The sequence below is a fragment of the Dryas octopetala genome, chromosome 8 (assembly GCF_963921425.1).
Source record: "Dryas octopetala chromosome 8, drDryOcto1.1, whole genome shotgun sequence".
NCBI lineage: Eukaryota > Viridiplantae > Streptophyta > Magnoliopsida > Rosales > Rosaceae > Dryas > Dryas octopetala.
Window position 1 is genome coordinate 19,457,278 of NC_141373.1, and position 18,683 is coordinate 19,475,960.

The window sequence follows — 18,683 nt, forward strand, 5'->3', positions numbered from 1 at the left end:
CTATTGAAAGTTAAATAACAAGACATTAAGACTAGGATTTTATTTGGTGTTGAAATATAATGCCTCCTGCCTTTTGAACATAAAAATATCTAGTTACTGTTTTATATCTTGTCAATTTTATTTTTTAGTCTAATGAGTAATGACACATGTAAGGCTAGGATTTTATTTTATTTGGTGTTAGACTTCTTGGGAACTTGTCCTGAGCCTCACAATCAGAACTCTTAGATATATCAATTTCATTTCTCTGCAAGTCTGCAACTATCCTTATTTTTTTTTGAGATTAATTGTTGAGTGCAGGTGAAGATCAAATTGAGGAGTCCCTTTCAACAGAACATTCATTCCATTTGAGGAGTCAACCACCCTCTCCCTCTCTTCTCTCCCGCAGCCTCTCTCTCTCTCCCCTGCTTTTTCTCCCTCACCGGCTTGGGCACCACCAAGCCCCTGTCGCCGCCCTGTCGCTGAAACCCACCGAAAACCCAGCTCCTCCTCTCTTCCTCCCTCCACAGCCTCAATTCCTCCCAAAACTCAGAAACTTCCTGGAAATCTCACCCCCAAAGTCGAAAATTTCGCTGAAATTTCGAGAATTTCGGCGAAAATATCGAAATGATCGAAATTTTGCCGAAAACTAATTGGTTCAGTGTTAAAATTTCCATAATCCAAAAAAACGAAAATTTCGGCGAAATTTTGCCGAAATTTTCAAAATTTAACTCCTTGTGTATGAGTGCATAGTTTGGTTATGAGGCTAACAATTATTTGTTGTAAATTTGTAATGGTAATGTATTTGATTGGTAATGGTGGGAGTCGTTCGATGTTGATAGATTCTATGACAAAATGTTAGGAGGCTAACAATTATTTTCATGTTCATCATTCAGACAATGCTAATGAAAATTAGCCTGGTGAGACGAAACTTTTAGTCCTATTTCGAAGGACATTATGTAAAACATGAAACACAAATTAATATTTTTAATGCTCCTTTAACTGTTTGCACATATTTTCAGAGATTTTGCACCCATTGACCAGGTTGTGGTTTTTAACGTTTTAGTCTTCAAACCCAATCAGGGTTCAGAGAAAAAATGCTATATGATAGTTTTGGCGTGAAAATGTCCATTCCGAATCTCCTAATCCAAACCTTTTAAGAAAAACCATTCCTCCAATACCCAGAAACCCATTCAAAATTACAAGAGACACTACTGTATTTATAGTTTACATGGCCATTCAGAAAAATCAGATTTGCAAACGAAGTTAATCTTAAACCCAACATGTCGTTTAACAAAAATGAGAAAAGTCAAACTCAAGCTCAGCGTCATTAGAAGCAATTTGAGTCGAGTCCCCAAATTAAATCACCAGAAAATATTAAAACCTAAAGTTAATAAAGGTTAAAGAAGGAACCATCAGACACCAAATTTGTATCCCCATAAGCAAAGAGCTGTACGGTCCGCATCATGGTTAGATCAGAAGATCCCATCACTTGGTCCCTCTAATTCCTATGATTTTCCGAAACCCAAATCAAATAATGGTCTAAATCTAAATATTTTTTTAGGATTCACAGAAAGCAAACTACCCAAATCATTTAAAAAATTAGTGGACTAAGAAAACATGAAAAAGAAAATTAACAAAGGGAGGCTCAGAAAAATATGGGTATGAGAAATTTATCAGCACAGATCGAAATCATCAGAGTGGTGCATGACTTCCTCAGGTATTCATCACTGCCCCAATATAAAAAATAAAAAAATATAAACACACATGACTCATGACTCGTTGAGAGGTAGAGATAACGAAAGAGAAAGAAGGCAAATCCATATCAGAAACAAGAGTGGTGGTATAATGGTGGCTTCTGCTATGTTATTTATAGAGAGAGACTACATACACAAAACCCTAGCTCCCCCATTTTTTATATGGGGAAAGGACAAATTTGCCCTAGCGATTCAATTCAATTTGAAAACCCAACCCATTATTGACTTAGCCCGAGGCAAGGCCCATAGTTGTTTTTCGTATTTTTCTTTTCTTCTTTTTGTTCTGTATCTGTCATTAATTCGTTTTTGATACCTGGCATGTTTTTTACATAATAGTTGTGATCTTTTATACTTTCAAAAAAAAAAAAAAAGCCTTTCCTTTCACAAAAAAAAAAAAAAAAAAAACTGAAGGATGTTAAAATTGTTATATATATCACTTGACAATTATGAAAGCACATGTGGGATAGTTTTAAATTATAATTTGATAATTAAAGTCGTGCACTCGTGCATGGTAGAAGGAATTTCTACAAACTAATGGGGCACAACCACGGCCACACACAACCTTTTATTTTTTAAAACCCAATCACTCTGAACTCAACTTTTACCTTAGTTAAAGTCCTTTTTTATTTTTTATTTTCTGACAGCTCAATTAAGGTTTCTCAAAAGGGGTTTTTTGTTTTCCACGTTCTTAACTGTTGTCCAACAGTGCTTGGCTGATTGGGAGGCGAGCTTCACCGTGACTGGGCTGCCAGCTTTACCGCCGGCGATCTTCACTGCCCAAAAATTTCAACTTTTTAGTTTCTTAGTTGACTAAGAAACCAGAAAGTTGAATGGTAATCCTGAATGACAAGTGCATCTACAAGAGTATGTCCAGATAATAGAGCATGTAATATTGTAATGCTATGTATTGGGCATCACAACAACTTTCGTATGTACTTCATTTTGTTTAATAAAATCTACAGTTCTTCTTCAATGACCATTTAGTCTAGTGGATGATACACAATCTCTTTTTGTCGAAGTTGAGTTTAACACTCATGGACAACAATAGAATCACAGTTAAAGAAAAAAATTTAGGAATATCTTCTAAATAATATGCAATCCACACTTAAAGTAGAGAAAAAGAAAATCTTTAAATGACTAAACTAATCGGAAAGAAAATTATTTAACTAACATGGAATTTTAGAGAAAATGAATCAGAGTGAGAAGAAATGAATAAGAGAAGGAATTGGAGTGGAGAGAGTGATTCTCATTAAGTTGTTTACTAACCGTCTAAAATGAGAATATATATAAAGTTGATTCTTACTCATATGTTTACTAGTGATCATGAATCGGAATAAAAACTTATTAATTACTAAAAAGTTTGAGTGTTGTTAAAAAAATTTATTTTTTTAGTGGGTATTTTGAAATTATTAAAAAAATAGAGGGTACTTTTAATATTAATTAATGACTCATAATAATGGAATGAGAGTCAATACCATGTCCTCACCCTCCCCCTCAAAAAAGAGGAATGAGATTGAGGGAGTGATTACTCATTTTGAATTGGACTCCACTTATTTTTTGATTCCTCAATACAAGTAAATACAATATTAGAATGGAATGAGAATGAGAATGAGAATTACTGTCATTCATTTCACTCACATTCCATTTCCATGTAAGCAAACATGCCCTTATTTTAATAAATCTTATAAACTGATAACTGGGATATAAAGATCCCTTTAGTAAATATGGCCAAAAAAGGCCAGCCTTTTCCTTTCTACTTTAGTCTACTCAGTAAACACACGGCAATTTAGTAACCTGATTATAATGAACATGAAAGACCACTTTCTTTCAAACCAATCTCAAAATAGAAGAATGTGCATGTAACCTAATCGAATGTCATTTTCTGAAGACAGCATGTCTCAAAATAATGATGAAAGTAGCTTCTATAATATAACACATCTTGTACTAGAATATCATCTTGTGCCAAAATTAAAGTTTAATTTTAATTGCTTGTATTCAAATTGTTATGAGGCTTAGAGATGTTCAAATTGTCAAATTGGCATCAACCCTGTCAAGTTATATACATTGCTCCATCATTAATGGTCACTCAAAGAAACAATCCTTTCTTGGTCAAGAAGATCCTTCTTGATGCAAAAATCCATGAATGTCTGTTGATGAGCTAGCTCCATAAACCACCAGCTCTTCTGGCGAGCCCAAGTATGTCGACGCTGTCTAAAAATCACGTCGGGTCACGACACCATTTACATTTTACTCGTGTTTGTCTTACATACAGTTGACATTAACTCCCTATCCTAGCCCGAGATGTTGAAGCTTTAGACTGGGAGTGCTGTCTCCTCCCACTGGTCAAACCACTGTCACTTTGACTCCCTCCGACAAGATTGTCATTAACTTCAGAAAATTCTCTCGTCCATGAATTCAAGGGGATAACATGACTATCATCCTTGGTGCTCCTCCTTTGCTCCTCGTGGCGTTTCACATTCTCAGATATCTCATGGAAGGTTTTATTTATTTTTGCAAATCCTCTTTCAACTGGTTCTACCACATGTGAAACCGTATACTTCATGTCATCAACAATCTGAAACAACAAATGACAACAGTGAAGTGACCAGTGAGTCCAAAAACAAGTTTAAACTGAAAAAAAATGAGAAGGAATAGGATATTAGGAAAACTTCTCACAATTTCACCACTTCCAAAAATAACGTCACGAACACTCTGGGGGAAATTCAAGCGCTTTTCCCTCTCATCATGCCGTGCCAGATGCATTCTAGTTGTTCTTTCACAATCGCGAACCTCCTCTGGATCAGGAGGTGCTCCAAGTGATGCATAGTCGGTCATAACAGCAACATTCCTAACACATCTTTCTCCACGTTTGTAAGGTACTGCTGGGAAGACATAAAGGTGAACCACAGCAGCAACACCCATCTGTTTGACAAGAGTGAAAACAGAATCCTCTTACTTCAGGATCTTATTTGGAAAAGCTTCTATGGATTGAACATCAAACAGTTATATGAGCGCACCAGAATTCTTGACTCATGTATAGTAATCTATTATATACATAAAAATCGGAGTAGGCATTAAATATTTTTTTTTTAAAAAAAACCTTAATAATTTACTGGATTCCTAAAATATCTAAATATTTAACAAGTGGAATCTAAGAGATACTTATGTTGTTTATTGCTACTAATGGATCCTAAAGAAACATTCAAGCTTTTTATATGTCCACTTTATGATTAAGTTAAATGAGACTGAACTTCTATTCACCTTTTAAGATTGATCTGCACATTTGATCAAACAACATTACATAAAAAAAATAAGATACTAATATAGAAAAACCTACAAAAATATAAGGAAAACTGATGAGATAAATATAGCAAAGGTAATAAGTATAAATACAATGGTAACTACCACTTAAGTTTCCTATATACTAATAAATCCTAAATATATAAATTATTATTGCATGTATAGAATCAATTTGTAGATATATTCAAATTATATAATCATTGGTCAACAATGTGGTTTCCCAAATATATTTCGTATGTAAATCATGTGAAGATATTACTAGTTCACCTAGCATGTACACAGAGATTGAGAAGTGCTCTATACTTGATTCTCGTTTATGCATCACTCAAAACAACAACATCTTTGAATACCAAGATTCCAGGTCAGACTTCAAGCTCAACTTTGGCCACAACAGGAATAGGCTTAGTATGCTTAAGTCACCAAAGGTATTTTATTTTAAGTCCAAAAGCTGTTTAAACATTGGACTCAAAATTGTCATACAAAGATGATGGATCAGACCATAAAATTTTATTAAAAAGATGCATATATATTTTTCAGATTATTCTTCACGCACTGTTCTTTTTATTGTTCTCAGTACGATAACTGCATATTTTAATTGGATTATGTCTCTCTGTGTTTTTTTTTTTGTTGGGTTATTTAGGACTTGCTGAGATTAAATTTATTTTGAAGGATAGAGTTTAATTTTACTAACTCTCAGGGTCTATCCTCTTATAAATATAGGGTACAACTATAACTACAAGAGACTCTTTATATATTATCAAAGGTAGTCTTTGGTTTTCCTAGGTCTTTTGAGATCTTAGGGTTTTACTCTAATAGCAACAAAAAGAGGTTTTCCATTGTTCTTCTTGAAAAAACATGGGCTACAGCATCAATCAAAATATCCACACCGCATCATGCCCCAACTGCGTCATAAAACCTACAAGTGATAATTAGATCTGAACAGCTTTCTAAAGTTAATGCAAAGCACCATAACATTACTTATCCATCTCATCTCAATCATAAGATGAGCTAGTATACGATGTGGTTAAATTTAACTTGAATCTGATTTATAATCCAATAACTTAGAACTACCCATCTAAGGATATTTGATCTCCATTGAGATTTCTTCTGATAATCAGGATTCCAACTCATTAATATATCTACTTCCTTTCTTAACAAAGCTGAAGCTTTCCATTCACTTACATTTACATGTCAAATTGTTAAAGACATATTCACGTCAAAATGTCAAATTTTTACTTTTTTCAAAGAGATCCTATCACAGGGACAACTGACGCAACATTGAAGACAATGAATTTCAACAGTACTATGTAAATGCTTAGTTACTTTACACACCTCTATGCAGATGATGTAGTCTTGTATGCGTGTTTTCAGCTCCTGAGCCAAAGACCCTTTAAAGGCACCCATGGAGAAAAGAAATGCAACAGCAACACCTTGCCACCAGGTCAAGAAAACAATTGACTTGAAAGTCAGAAACTTCGCCAAGGGTTTAATAGGTTGTAATTTGTCTTTAATGACAGAATAGAACTGCACAAGGCAATATAGGGCCCATGTCTGACTAAAATTAAGAACGACTGCCAAGTAAGGATAGCTGCAAGCCAAAAAAAATATTTCAGGTCAGAAAAACAATCTGTTATAATTACAATAGATACAAGTACAACACTGAAAGCAAAATTTAATAGAAATTACAGCTGCCCATAAGTCTTCCTAAGCACACACATATTTATGTGCTCAAGAAACTATGACTATGTATGTGTGAGTGTGTGCCTCGTGTGTGTGGAAGCAAGAATCAATACATAAGACATACTCATTCAGACATCCAAGGAGGCATGAGCATTGTCTCCCTATAAAGGTTAGACTACATGATACAAATGAAGTATCTTACCCATATCTCCAGTCAAACTTCCCTTCTCCATAAACACCAAAAGACTCAAGAAGCATTGCTAGCAGCGCACATATCATTTTCAGTATCATCTAGAAAAATAATGTGTCAGAGAAGACCAAATAAGGCTGAAAAATTCAAAGAAGAAAGAATGACTGAAATAAAATTTCAGCAGAAAATTGCGTACATACATATTGAACGATGCCTACTTTCACAGCATTATAGAATGCAGGACCAAGAAACCAGTCTCTTATGAAGCAATTCAGTGGGAAAGGATGTTCTACAACTCCATAAGCATATACTTCCTTCATGAGAGGTGTGCTGGAATCAACTATGCTCTGACTCTCCATAAATTCGATTGTCCTCTCCTCACCACCTTTAAAGAGCAAAACGTTCATCCAAAAAAAGGATGCAAATTTTATCAGGCTTTAAATTATTAAAACATGTTCAAGGAGCTTGATTAATTGCTCATCCATAAAAATAATTACTTATCAACATATACGTTTGCATGAACGCGTGCACACATACACACAGAAACAGTATATAGTGGTAACTGGTAAGTACTTAATATTCACAGTGGATTCAACAACCGCATTTCACTAAACATACCTAAGCAGGCTATCAAGTATCTCTCAAAACAATATAATGCAAAAGCCTCGTAGCAGTCCCGAATTGCTTCATAGTTGAAGGCAGCATTTGAGTTCAACAGTGATAAAAACTACATAAAAACATTAGTCAAGAAAAATGAGCCGCAGTGCAAGCTGGATATCTTATAAAATAAAAGCAGTAAAATGCCAAGGGATACATTTGCCAGCAGTAAGTGTAGATTTTGTGAATTTTCTTTAAGAAGTATAGACAAAGACCAGTCTATGGAGAAATGTTACACCTGTCATAGCTCTAGGTTTTAAAGTAAAAATGTAGCTCTTGCCTCTAAGAAAATTTTCCCAATTACCCAGTTTAACAAGCGCCAAAAATATACTCAAACTCACTTCTTCCCCATCTTAAATCTGTTTTATAAAATTTATATGCACTTTTTCTCATGCACACACTCTGTATCAGTATAAGCCCAAGTTAGTTATAAAAGATGAGGCAAGAATGACTGCAGCCATATCTATCCACCTTTATGAATTCTAACCCCATGACAAGGCTGAATTTATTAGAACCCGTTGTTGTTTAGAAAGACCGGGAGCTGGGAAACACGGTCACTCATACTGACAGAAGGCATTATTAAGGGTAGCGGCAGAGGAACAGATGCACAGGTAGCGCTAACGACCCCCATAGCATAAGGGGGGAGAGTTGATTGTAGGACGGGGAGTGGTGACCCCTATCAGCCTCTTTCCACTCAACACATACACTATACTCGACGATGGCTCCATACCCTGAGATGGGACAAGGCAGGCAGAGAGGCTTTAAAGCTTTTTTTGCCATACCCTGTCCCTCAGGGGAGCTGAATCAGAGAGGCAGGCAGCCCTCATTAACGGATGGCTCAGCCAGAGGGGGAAGGGGTTATGAGTTACTATCCGTTTTGATCCATCACCCATGAGGTTTAGATATCGTTAGCTTATCCTTAATAAAGTCCTACGGGGATAAAAAAAAAAAAAGGGCTTTTAAAGGTTGTTTAAGAAGGAGAATGAACCTAGTAATGCATGCACTTGGATGAAAAGAACATGACTAGGTTGAACTGCATGTATATTCTCAGTAACATGAAAGAATAAATTCACCCAAACAAAATTTACCAAAGTAATGTGTTCCTAAGCTTTTCTCAATATATGCATAAGAAAGAGTGATCCATAACAATATAAATAGTTAAACTCAAATCAGAATTTCCAGTGAAACTAGCAGAAAACTGATGCAAATGATCAAGAAATGCTAGAACCAAAAAGGAAGAAATCAAACACAGAAAGTAGAGTGTCATACCGATTCCAGTGCATAAACAGGAACCATCAGAATGAGACCAATGAGAAACTTCTGCTCCTGAAAATAGATAAAAGGAAAAAAATATGTTTCCAGAAAAGATGAACCAAGGTTATCTTTAAACATAGAAGCAATAAAAAAACTTTACAGGGGAGTGGATATAAATAGAATATCATATCACTAAAATATAATGCAAAAAGAAGGCTTTTTACTACAAATAACAAGAGGAATATGAGATTATACCTCTGGCTGATTATATGCAGCTAAATGCTCGAATATAAGATACATGGAGAGAAAAAGAGCGACAACTACAAATATGCTAGCACTGAGGATCGGCCAGCTTAAGGCTGCTGCTGATTCAGCACCAAGGTTGAATGACCACATTTCTCGTAATCTGCTGGATGACTCGACCAGTGTGAAAAAGAAAAAGAAAAAGGAAGAACATAAAATGCCCCTCCATCCCATTGAGTCAGAGTGTCAGACTATATGATGAAGTTGAACTTGAAGGGTCAATTAATTAAGCGTGCTTTATCAATTATTGTCAGACTTCATTGGAAATTTCACACAACATAAATCATATACTCAGAACAGAATGATTTTATCAGCCCTTCTCTCCTCTTTTTGAAATTGCTCCTGCCACAAAAGTATGGTATTCCAACAGTGCAAAGCCAGCCAACTTATTGCCTGCTCAACAATTCCTTAAAGATATTGTGCAGTACATTGAACAGCATATACCATCTAAGTGAAACATGAATGTTTAGGAAGAAGCATTCACAGTCAATATCACAAAATCTGCAGTGAGAAAAGGAACAATAATTAACATAACAATTAGAAAACCACAATTTCATTGGAAGAAAAATTCTAATAATATATGCCAATCCTTTTAACTCATGATATTTCAGACAATAATTGCATCATTAGCAAAGCTTTAATACTCAGAGATGTAAAATACATGGCACAACCTTCAATATTTTCCATCCACTAAGTGGAAGATATTATCTTTGATAAATATATATATATATATATATATGTCTGGCGCACTAACATATCTCTTCTTTACAAGCACAGTGCAAAACCCAGACAACATGGATACCAATAAAAGATAAATTTCAAATCAGTATATGCAACGGTCCACAGACTGCCTTTTAAGGCGTGATAAGAAAACAGGATGAACCTCATATAAGGCTAAAGGAATAAAGGATGAAGATCAAAATTTTTAACTTTTTATTAAGGCTTGCACAAAAAATTGTGGAGCTCAAATGAAGTGACACACGGCACCTAATCTGCATTACATAAGTAATTATTGCTATCATTAATACACAATACTAGACTTGTAATGCACACAGAAACAATACAAACACAGTGATTTGTACGCTTATCAGTATCACAATACACATACAAGCACTTGGAGCAAGTAACAATGAAGGGTTTTTTGGGGCATATTTATCTCCACTTCAATCCAACTTGTAGAGTGAAAGATGGGTTCGGGGAAGTGGAGCTCTCAAAAAGAAACAGTAGAAAAAGTAACTGAGGTGCTGATGATCAACTGTCATTCAGTTCTAGTATACTCTAAATCAAAACAATTTCTACTTTTACACTTAAGAAACTCCACCCGCGGACGAATTATTAAAAGAAAACCCATGAATTACAATTAATTATGAAAATCTAAAAAATTATTCATCATGCCTCCATATGAGTTTATGACACATGCTCTATCTAGAATGCGAGATAAACTGCAATAGTACAGAACAGCGTGCTTTACATCTAGTGAAACACATCCTACTAGCCTTTCATTGACTATGAAATTGCAAAATAAAGAACAAGTTTATAGTACAAATTGAGCACATTTTATCTCCACTAATAAGCCTCTGACTTCCAAAGAAGCAAAATTACATACAACAGCAACGAATAAATTGCCGATAATACTAATAAAACACATTCGTCACTAAAAATCATAGTGAAAAACCCTAAAACAACCATCACAGAGAAAAAAAATTAACATATGCGAGAGAATTGAATATGGACCATAAATAGACATAATTCTTCACCAAAAAAAAAAATATGCAGAGGAAACTGAAATTAGGGTTAAGGTAGGAACCTGTGCTTGGGATTTTCCCGGGAAAGAACTCAAGTCGTTGATATTATTTTCCGCGAAAATCGAAAGGAAAATTAAATTATAATTCGTGCGAAAAGGAAACGTCTCTGCTCTTGCTTCGGCGGTTGGGGAAGATCATTATACAATTAGTTTTTTTAGTTTATTTATTTAATTATTTACGAAATTAAATAAGGGTAAGAGTCATATAAGGCGGTGACCTATTGTGGTGACAGTATCACCTCTGACTGTGATTTTTTGAATGATGCGGGTCCCTGAAAGTGTCGTAGTATGACTTTCTGAATTGTCGTATCGTGAGAGGGCTGTGACTGGGGCAATACTGACTGCCTGTGGTTTTAAGATGGATAAGGTTAAATTCGGAAAAGGCAATTTCAATTCCACGCAAGCATGTGTACGTGGCAGGATCTCACACTTCCACATCGGTTGTGGATTCCCAGAGGGTTCCGCTTTTTCTTTATTTGTCCAATCCCAATAAGCTATCACATTCAATCAATCCCAACAAATCCACCAATTTTTTCTTCTATTTTTCATTTAGCTTAGATTACACTAAGAGAACGGAGTTAAATTTCAGTTTCGAAGAAATTTTCGATGAAAATTTTGACGGAAATTTTTGCGGAAATTTCGATTAAAATTTCGATTTCGATAAAATTGGACAAAAATGACAAAAATTGCTATCAAAATATGAAAATTTTGAATAAAACTTGACCATATGTTTATTTAACATATTATCTATTACATTGATAACAAAACATTGAAAAAATCAAATAATATAGTAGATTTCATGTGATATGTGATGAATATAATGCGCGCTGGAGACAATACTGTTAAAAAAATACTTCACTAATTAATAATTATATAATAAAATTACACGAATAAATCACTAATGTGGCAACGGAAAGTAGCAAACATACTCAAAGAGACTTGAAAATTATCTTCGATAGTTAAATTAAGCCGAATTGGGTTAAAATAGAACCAATCCGATGGCAGCAGCGACGATAATAGTTTACCTAAAATTTCAATTTTACAAATTATCGAAATTGGAAAACCAAACAGTAAGAAAATGAAACTTCATGATAAGGGGATAAATTTTTTTTTTCATAATTTATGTTTACAACTAAACGAAACACCAAAATGACCAAATCAAACTCCAAATAAAATCTCAAACTTTTTTTTTCTTTCCAATTGCCTAAAAACTCCAAATCTCAATCTACCTTAAAAAAAAAAAAAAAAAATTCTTTCTTTTTTTTTTTTTCCTTTTTTTTTCTTTTTTTTTTTTTTTTTCCTTTTCCTTTCTTTTCTCTTCTTTTTTTTCTTTCCTTTTCCTCTTCTTCCCACCATCCCACGTGACTTCCTCTTTTTTTTTTCCTTTCCTTTTCCTCTTCTTCCTCCAGGGGCCTTCGTCTTCTTCCTCCTGGGGCCTTCGTCTTCTTCCTGTTCCAATGGGCAGTGGCTTGCTCTTTTTTTTTCTCCAGTTTTTCTTTTCTTCTCCCTTCATAATCTCTCTATTCCCTCTCCCTCCTCCCTTCCTAATCTCTTTCTTCCCTCTCCCTCCCCGGATCTCTTCTCTCCCTCCCTGGATTTCTTCTCCCTCCGACGACGGTGCGGCTCTGCAACTCCGATCTCTTCTCTCCCTCCGGCAACGGTGCTTTCCTCCCCTCTCCCTCCGGTCTCTCCCTCCCCTCTCTCTCTCCGGCCTCTACATCGAAAATTTCGCCGAAATTTTGAGAATTTTGGAAAATTTCGGCGCAATTTCGGTGAAATTTTTCGAAATTTATTTGGTATGGTGTTAAAATTTTCATACCCCTTAAAAACGAAATTTTACTCCTTGCCTAAGAGTAAAAATGATATTAATATATGGCATGGCCTGAAAAGTAATTTTGTAGCTTGAAAAATAATTTTGTGATCTGAAAATGATAATAATATGTGCTGAAACTATAGTGTTGTTGAGAGTAATATAGTTATACCTAATTAAATTAAATATAATTTAGATAAAGTGATAGTTAAATTATAATTTATAACTTAAATATTTATAAAAATTATACCATTAGTTTTATTTTAAAGAGATCTTTAATATAAAATCAATATTGAATATATTTGGATTTATAATTTTATCACCCAAATTATAAATTCTATATTTTAAGTTGTTTGATATTTTTTAATATTTGAAATGCAAAAAAATGGTAAATACAACACAATTCATTATATTTCATAATACGAACGTCCACAAACATATAAAGGAAACCACAATAACAACTGAAAAATTATAACGAGTACATAAAATTAACAATAATAACAACAACACCCAAGATGTTAAAGAAATGATAATGAAACGACAAACACAATCTTCAGTAGTTCCCACGAGTGGCCTCGAGCAAATCACGGGCGTTCACGTAAACATTCTTATACCCTCCCCAAAATGAGATATCTGGTTTGGCCTCACATTCGATACATGGTTGAATGCATTTCCCACAAGTGCTGAAACCGGACCTGGGTCTTTGGGTATTGGGAGTTTTAAGTCTCGCTTGATACAATAGTGGCACAATAGTCATTTTCCTTCAGCATCGCACATACATTATTGCATTATTAGTTGGTTTTGAAACCATGCTGTACAAACCTCACAATCTGGATTATAATCGTCGGAACCATTGCACTTACACCTCGGGTCACTCATCGGGTCGCCTGGGCTCTCATTGAGGGCTTGCCTGGAGAAGGAAGCCATTTCTAACGATAGTGATGTGGATGTGCTGGCCTAACAGTTAAACCTTGGTATTTATAGGGGAAAAGAGCATGGCTTGCCCATTGGATTCCTTGATAGATTCACATATACTGGAATTTCACATGTGAACCAACATGAAAAATGAATGGGACGGAGTGTGGAGTCAGTGTACGGTCTTGTCATTGGCTTGGTTGTGTCATGTCAAGTCAGATATTCGATTCCAATACCTTTATTTCATTTCACCAACATAAAACAAGAAAATTAAATACAACACGATTTATTTCATTTCACGATACGATACAAAACGATAAACACAAACATGTACACAAAGGTGCTTTACTAGAAACTCGATATCAAAACAGAATGCAACACACATAAACGACAAACACAATTGACACACATAAAACGTCGACGTTGGCGTCGTGCGTAGGCGCTACTTCCTTGGCGCATCCAGAGGTGTTTTACCAGATCCTGCTTTAGTCAATCTTAGAGTGCCCTTGACCTAATCAACCTCACCCAAGAAAGCCTATCCACTACACGACGTGGACGATAACCTTCATCTCCATCATATGGTTTAGTTTCATATCATGCTACAGCTCGGGCGGTCCTTTCCTCAATGTGGTCGATGTCATCATTCGATTCATCATCTTCGCATCAATGATCTCGGTTATATTATAAAGACGTGCATAATTATGCACAATATGATTTGGGGTAAATCTGATCCACTAGGTAATACCTCATTGTGTAGTCATTCTCATTGACTTTGTATCTGACTTGAGGGTTGCGCTGCTGCTCTTCAGATCCATGACGTTAATGTCGTTGTTGCTCTCAAGCCGTTAACGTCATTGTTGCTCCCAGGCCAACCAAAGTTGGTATGCCAGATCCACGTGTTGTACCCGGCAACTGCCTCAAATATTTCTGTTGGGGGTGTGATAATGCTCTTGATGTGCCTCCTGGTGTCCCACAGGGCAATTCTTCCACTCCCAGTGCATACAATCTAGACTCCCGAGCATGCCTGGGAATTTTCGTTTATTGGCCTTACGCAACAGCCTTTGAAGATCAGCAACTATTGGGGTGCGGAGGTATTCCGCTCCATATATCTCCAAAATCACTCTTATGAACCTCTTCAAAAACTACAGCACTGTGCTTTGGGTAATATGGAATCCCTTGTCTAGTGCATCGGCTAAGTACCCAGCGGAGAACATTCTCATGACTGCAATCACCTTTTGCTCCTGCGTGCATCCTCATTTTCCAATAGTGTCTTGTCTTTGCTAGAAGTAGTCATCATGGTTGCACACATCTTGGAGCATGTTTAGAAATAGAGATTTCTGCATCTGATAGCATCGACGAAACATCTCATCAGTAAATCTCGCATTAGAAGTGAAGTAGTTGCTCATTATAAGATTGTGGCCAACTTCTCGGTCTTGAGATATTTGGCGTCTTAGGTTTGATGTGCCTCATCGGCTTGGTTCTTCATTGAGCCATTGATAAGCAACTGTAGCACCCATGGCACACCCTGTGAGATTTGTGATTTCTTGACGAAATATTGTCATTTGATTCAGGAATATCTCATCATCTGAGTCATCGAACTTGTTGGTAGAAGACATCCTAAAAATTAGTGTAATTGAAGCGTATGAAAGTGAAATCAGAGATAATAATCAAAGATAGAGGTACATGTGATTGGTAGAAGACATTCATCATATTTATAGAGGTACATGTGAAATCAAAAATAACGATCTAACGGACTAGATTAAAAGTGAAATTTAATAAAATCAGAATCTTATCATCTTGGAAACATAAACTGCTCATAAACTTATCATTTAGGAAATGTAAACGAATCGTATAGCCTTATCAATGTGCCATGTGAAGGAATCAAAGTTGGCTTGCTCATGTGACATTTAATAATAGGATAATTTATTAAAATTCATAAAACTACACGACAAACATAGATAAAGTAGACGACAAACATAATTGAAACGCACATAAAAATACATTTAGTCAAATTGTGAAAAGTCGGTGTTAGGATAGTACCCTTCCGAGCTTGAAGTGCCATGATTGGCCTAGGCTGCAACAGTTGAATTCCATCTTGCCATAACTTCACGCTGTCGTACCTCCCAAAATGCTCGTTGGTCTCCGGATATGGTGTTGAGGTTCTTGCCCATAATGCTCAAGTCTTCCTGCCTTTGTTTTCAATTGTCAAACCGCCCCATGAATAGCTCTTGTTGTTTCGACGACTCCGTGCGTTGGACAAGGGTGGTGATACCGTCGGCAACTTGAGTCAATTGAGCACTATCATGTCTGGCCTTCTTTAACCTATCTCTGCCAGGTGGCCTCGGGCGATTACCAATTGGTTGAAAGGCTGGAGCATCCTCATTCGCACTCAATTGAATCGCGTCATCAGCATCAGTGGGGGTGTTGGCCTCGGTGGGGGTGTCAATTGGATTCCCCTCCGGTTCATATTGCTACTTCACAAAGTGTTGCATCTTAGCAAAACAATGGTGGCAACCAAAATGACGGTTATTCGGGTAGAGTCTTTGGTATCGTGCATTGGCAAAGCTCACCTAGTAACATAATTAATGATTCATAAATGGTATAAAAGTTCATGAATTTTTTTTTTTTGGCCAACAAATATATTTGAATTTAATTAACAAAAAAACTCACCACATCAATTTGGTTTTGCCCGCTAGTGCATTGTCGTTCAGCCGCCAAAATACATTTTTGATACTTCATGGTGCCTTGCCCTATCTTCTTGAAGTGAGCTTGGACCGTCTTCTTGAAGTGAACTTGGACCGCCCCAAGTTGTCGCCCATTAGCTATGCCTTGAGGACAATTCTGAATAAATTCATTGTACACTTTACGCAAAAAATCCTTGTTCCTTTGATTGAAGCTGAGTTCACAATCTTTGGAGTATTGCAGCCAAGCAACAACTAGAGCTACCTCTTCCTCATTAGACCAATTGGGACCCTTTGGATTTACTATGATTGAAAACAAAAATTTTCTACAAACAAAGTTAGTATGCAAAATATATATGAGTGAGTGAAAATGATAGCTAGATGTGTGAAAAAATGAATTGTGAATGTTCAATTTATAGAAAATGATGAAATAGCCATTAGGAATTTTTAAATAATTTTTCTGATTTTTCTATAATTTTTAAATATTTTTTTATTATTTTTTTATGTTAAATTAAAAAAATTAGAACCATTGGATTACCAACGACTACTTAAAAGGAAGGCCCAGATCGCGCCACGCGTCTGGGCCTGTTTATTTAATTTTTTTTTAATTCCTAACGGACAAATAACTAGAGCCGTTCGATCCCAACGGCTCTTCCATCTAAGCCATCCGTGGCAGGGACGCGCGTGTGGGGGAAGGTGGCTGACAGTGCTGACGCTGCACAGTGTAGCTGTCGGCTGCTTTTTCACACCCCCAAATTTTACTAGTTCACCCCCATTCTTTTAATTAATGCTTTCCACTTTTTGAACAAAATTAATTTCTCTTGAAGGGCTTCCAAGTCATTTCGCATATGATGAGCCCCACTATAACGACCTGACCCAAATTTCACTAGAAATTTAAATTTTTATTTCACTTTGGTTTTAAGAGGCTCTAAAAGAAGTTCAATTGTGCGACCTCAGAAAATTTTTACTAAATTACTTTGGAAGTTGTTTTTAGAATTTATTCGATGTTTTTACTGAAATTTATTTACATTATTGAAAGTTTATTGGTTTTAAATTGTGAGATTCCGTATTTTCCAAGTTTTACTTTTAAAATTATTTTAAAGATTTTGGAAATCTATTTGAGAAATAAAAAGGTTTTGGGTTAAAATTTTAATTTTTTTTGTTTTTAAATTGGATTTGACCAAAAAGGTTGACTTTTTTATTTAATGGGCTTTTGACTTTGAGTTTGGGTTTGTTGGAAAGGTTTTGATCACACGAGTCTATAGATGCGAACCAGGCGTAAATCCGAGTTACAGTTTGAGAGTTACGAACGTGCGAATATAGGGGCTTTTTTGTAATTTCGCGTGGAAGGGTTTTAAAACCTAAAATTCAGTTTTTAACTTTCATTTCTCTCTCCTCTCTCACGCTTCTCCTCTCTCCCCAATTTTTTTTCTCTCTCTCGCCACCCTTGCCACCGACGCTTGAGGGCGCGTCCGGCAGCGACTGGGGTCGGGCTTTGGCTCGCCGCCATCGCCGGTCTCCCCTCTACCTCCCCCTGTGCTCCATTTAACCCGGAACCCCCTAAATTGAAAACTATAGGCCGAAACCTGAATTCACCTATCGCCAGCGTTCTCACTTTTCTGGCTAGATTTGGGTGGCCAACCTACTGGGTCTTGTTCCTCTCATCACGATGAGTCTAGCCATGGTCTCCGATCATCCATACGATGCTCCACGACGAAGAAATCAGCTCGAGAAGCCAAACCCCCACCGCCGATTTCGGCCGTTTCCGGCAACATTTTACTGTCGACCTAGTTACGAAAAATGATCCTCAAGGTATGGGTTATCTTTCCCCTAAGATGTGGTTGTCCAATTTTGAGAAATTAGAAATCAATTTTTGGGGTTTTTTGCCTATTTCGAATTTCTTAAATTGGACTTGAAATTGAGTTGTTTTTATGCAATTGAAGGGTCTTTTGTGCAATTAGGATTAATTGGAGTTGATTTTGGATAATTCCAGGATTGTGCCGCCGTTATCACTGCTAGCTCCGCCACTTGTGGCGGCGGGTTGGGTGGTTTTCCTTGCCAATTAACCCCCCGAGACTCTCAAAGGCCAATTCTAGGTTCCGGTAAATTTTTGGTGAGTGGTTGGTGTGTTGTTTGGGGCCGGGCAACCACTGTGAGTGGTGTTGCTGCTCGTTCCGGCCGTTTAACGGCCAAATTGTTATTGTGATGAATTCTGAATTTTGTTGCGACGAGTTGTTGTTGTGGATAGGTCGTAGCTCGAGAATTTGTTGACTGAAACCATCTTGGCTAGCAAAGTCGAACTCGAACTGTAAAATCGAATAGTTTCTAACGAGGTATATCTTGGTTCCGAAATGAA

General features: G+C 36.3%; 1 protein-coding gene and 1 non-coding gene across 2 annotated transcripts; both read right to left on the minus strand.

Moving 5' to 3' along the window:
- Positions 1-1,620: 1,620 nt before the first annotated feature.
- LOC147277829 (small nucleolar RNA Z221/R21b) lies at positions 1,621-1,712 on the minus strand. Its single transcript, XR_015124105.1, has one exon. It is a non-coding gene; the product is annotated as a small nucleolar RNA Z221/R21b (small nucleolar RNA).
- A 1,917-nt stretch (positions 1,713-3,629) lies between these two features.
- LOC147277830 (organic solute transporter ostalpha protein (DUF300)) lies at positions 3,630-11,061 on the minus strand. Its single transcript, XM_086254172.1, has 9 exons — positions 10,925-11,061; positions 9,070-9,618; positions 8,830-8,886; positions 7,522-7,630; positions 7,104-7,288; positions 6,916-7,004; positions 6,366-6,621; positions 4,410-4,655; positions 3,630-4,308 (listed from the first exon to the last, which is right to left on the minus strand). Exons 2-9 carry the CDS (start codon positions 9,289-9,291, stop codon positions 4,012-4,014), a joined length of 1,461 nt encoding a protein of 486 aa, XP_086110298.1. The 5' UTR covers positions 9,292-9,618; positions 10,925-11,061; the 3' UTR covers positions 3,630-4,011.
- Positions 11,062-18,683: the final 7,622 nt, after the last annotated feature.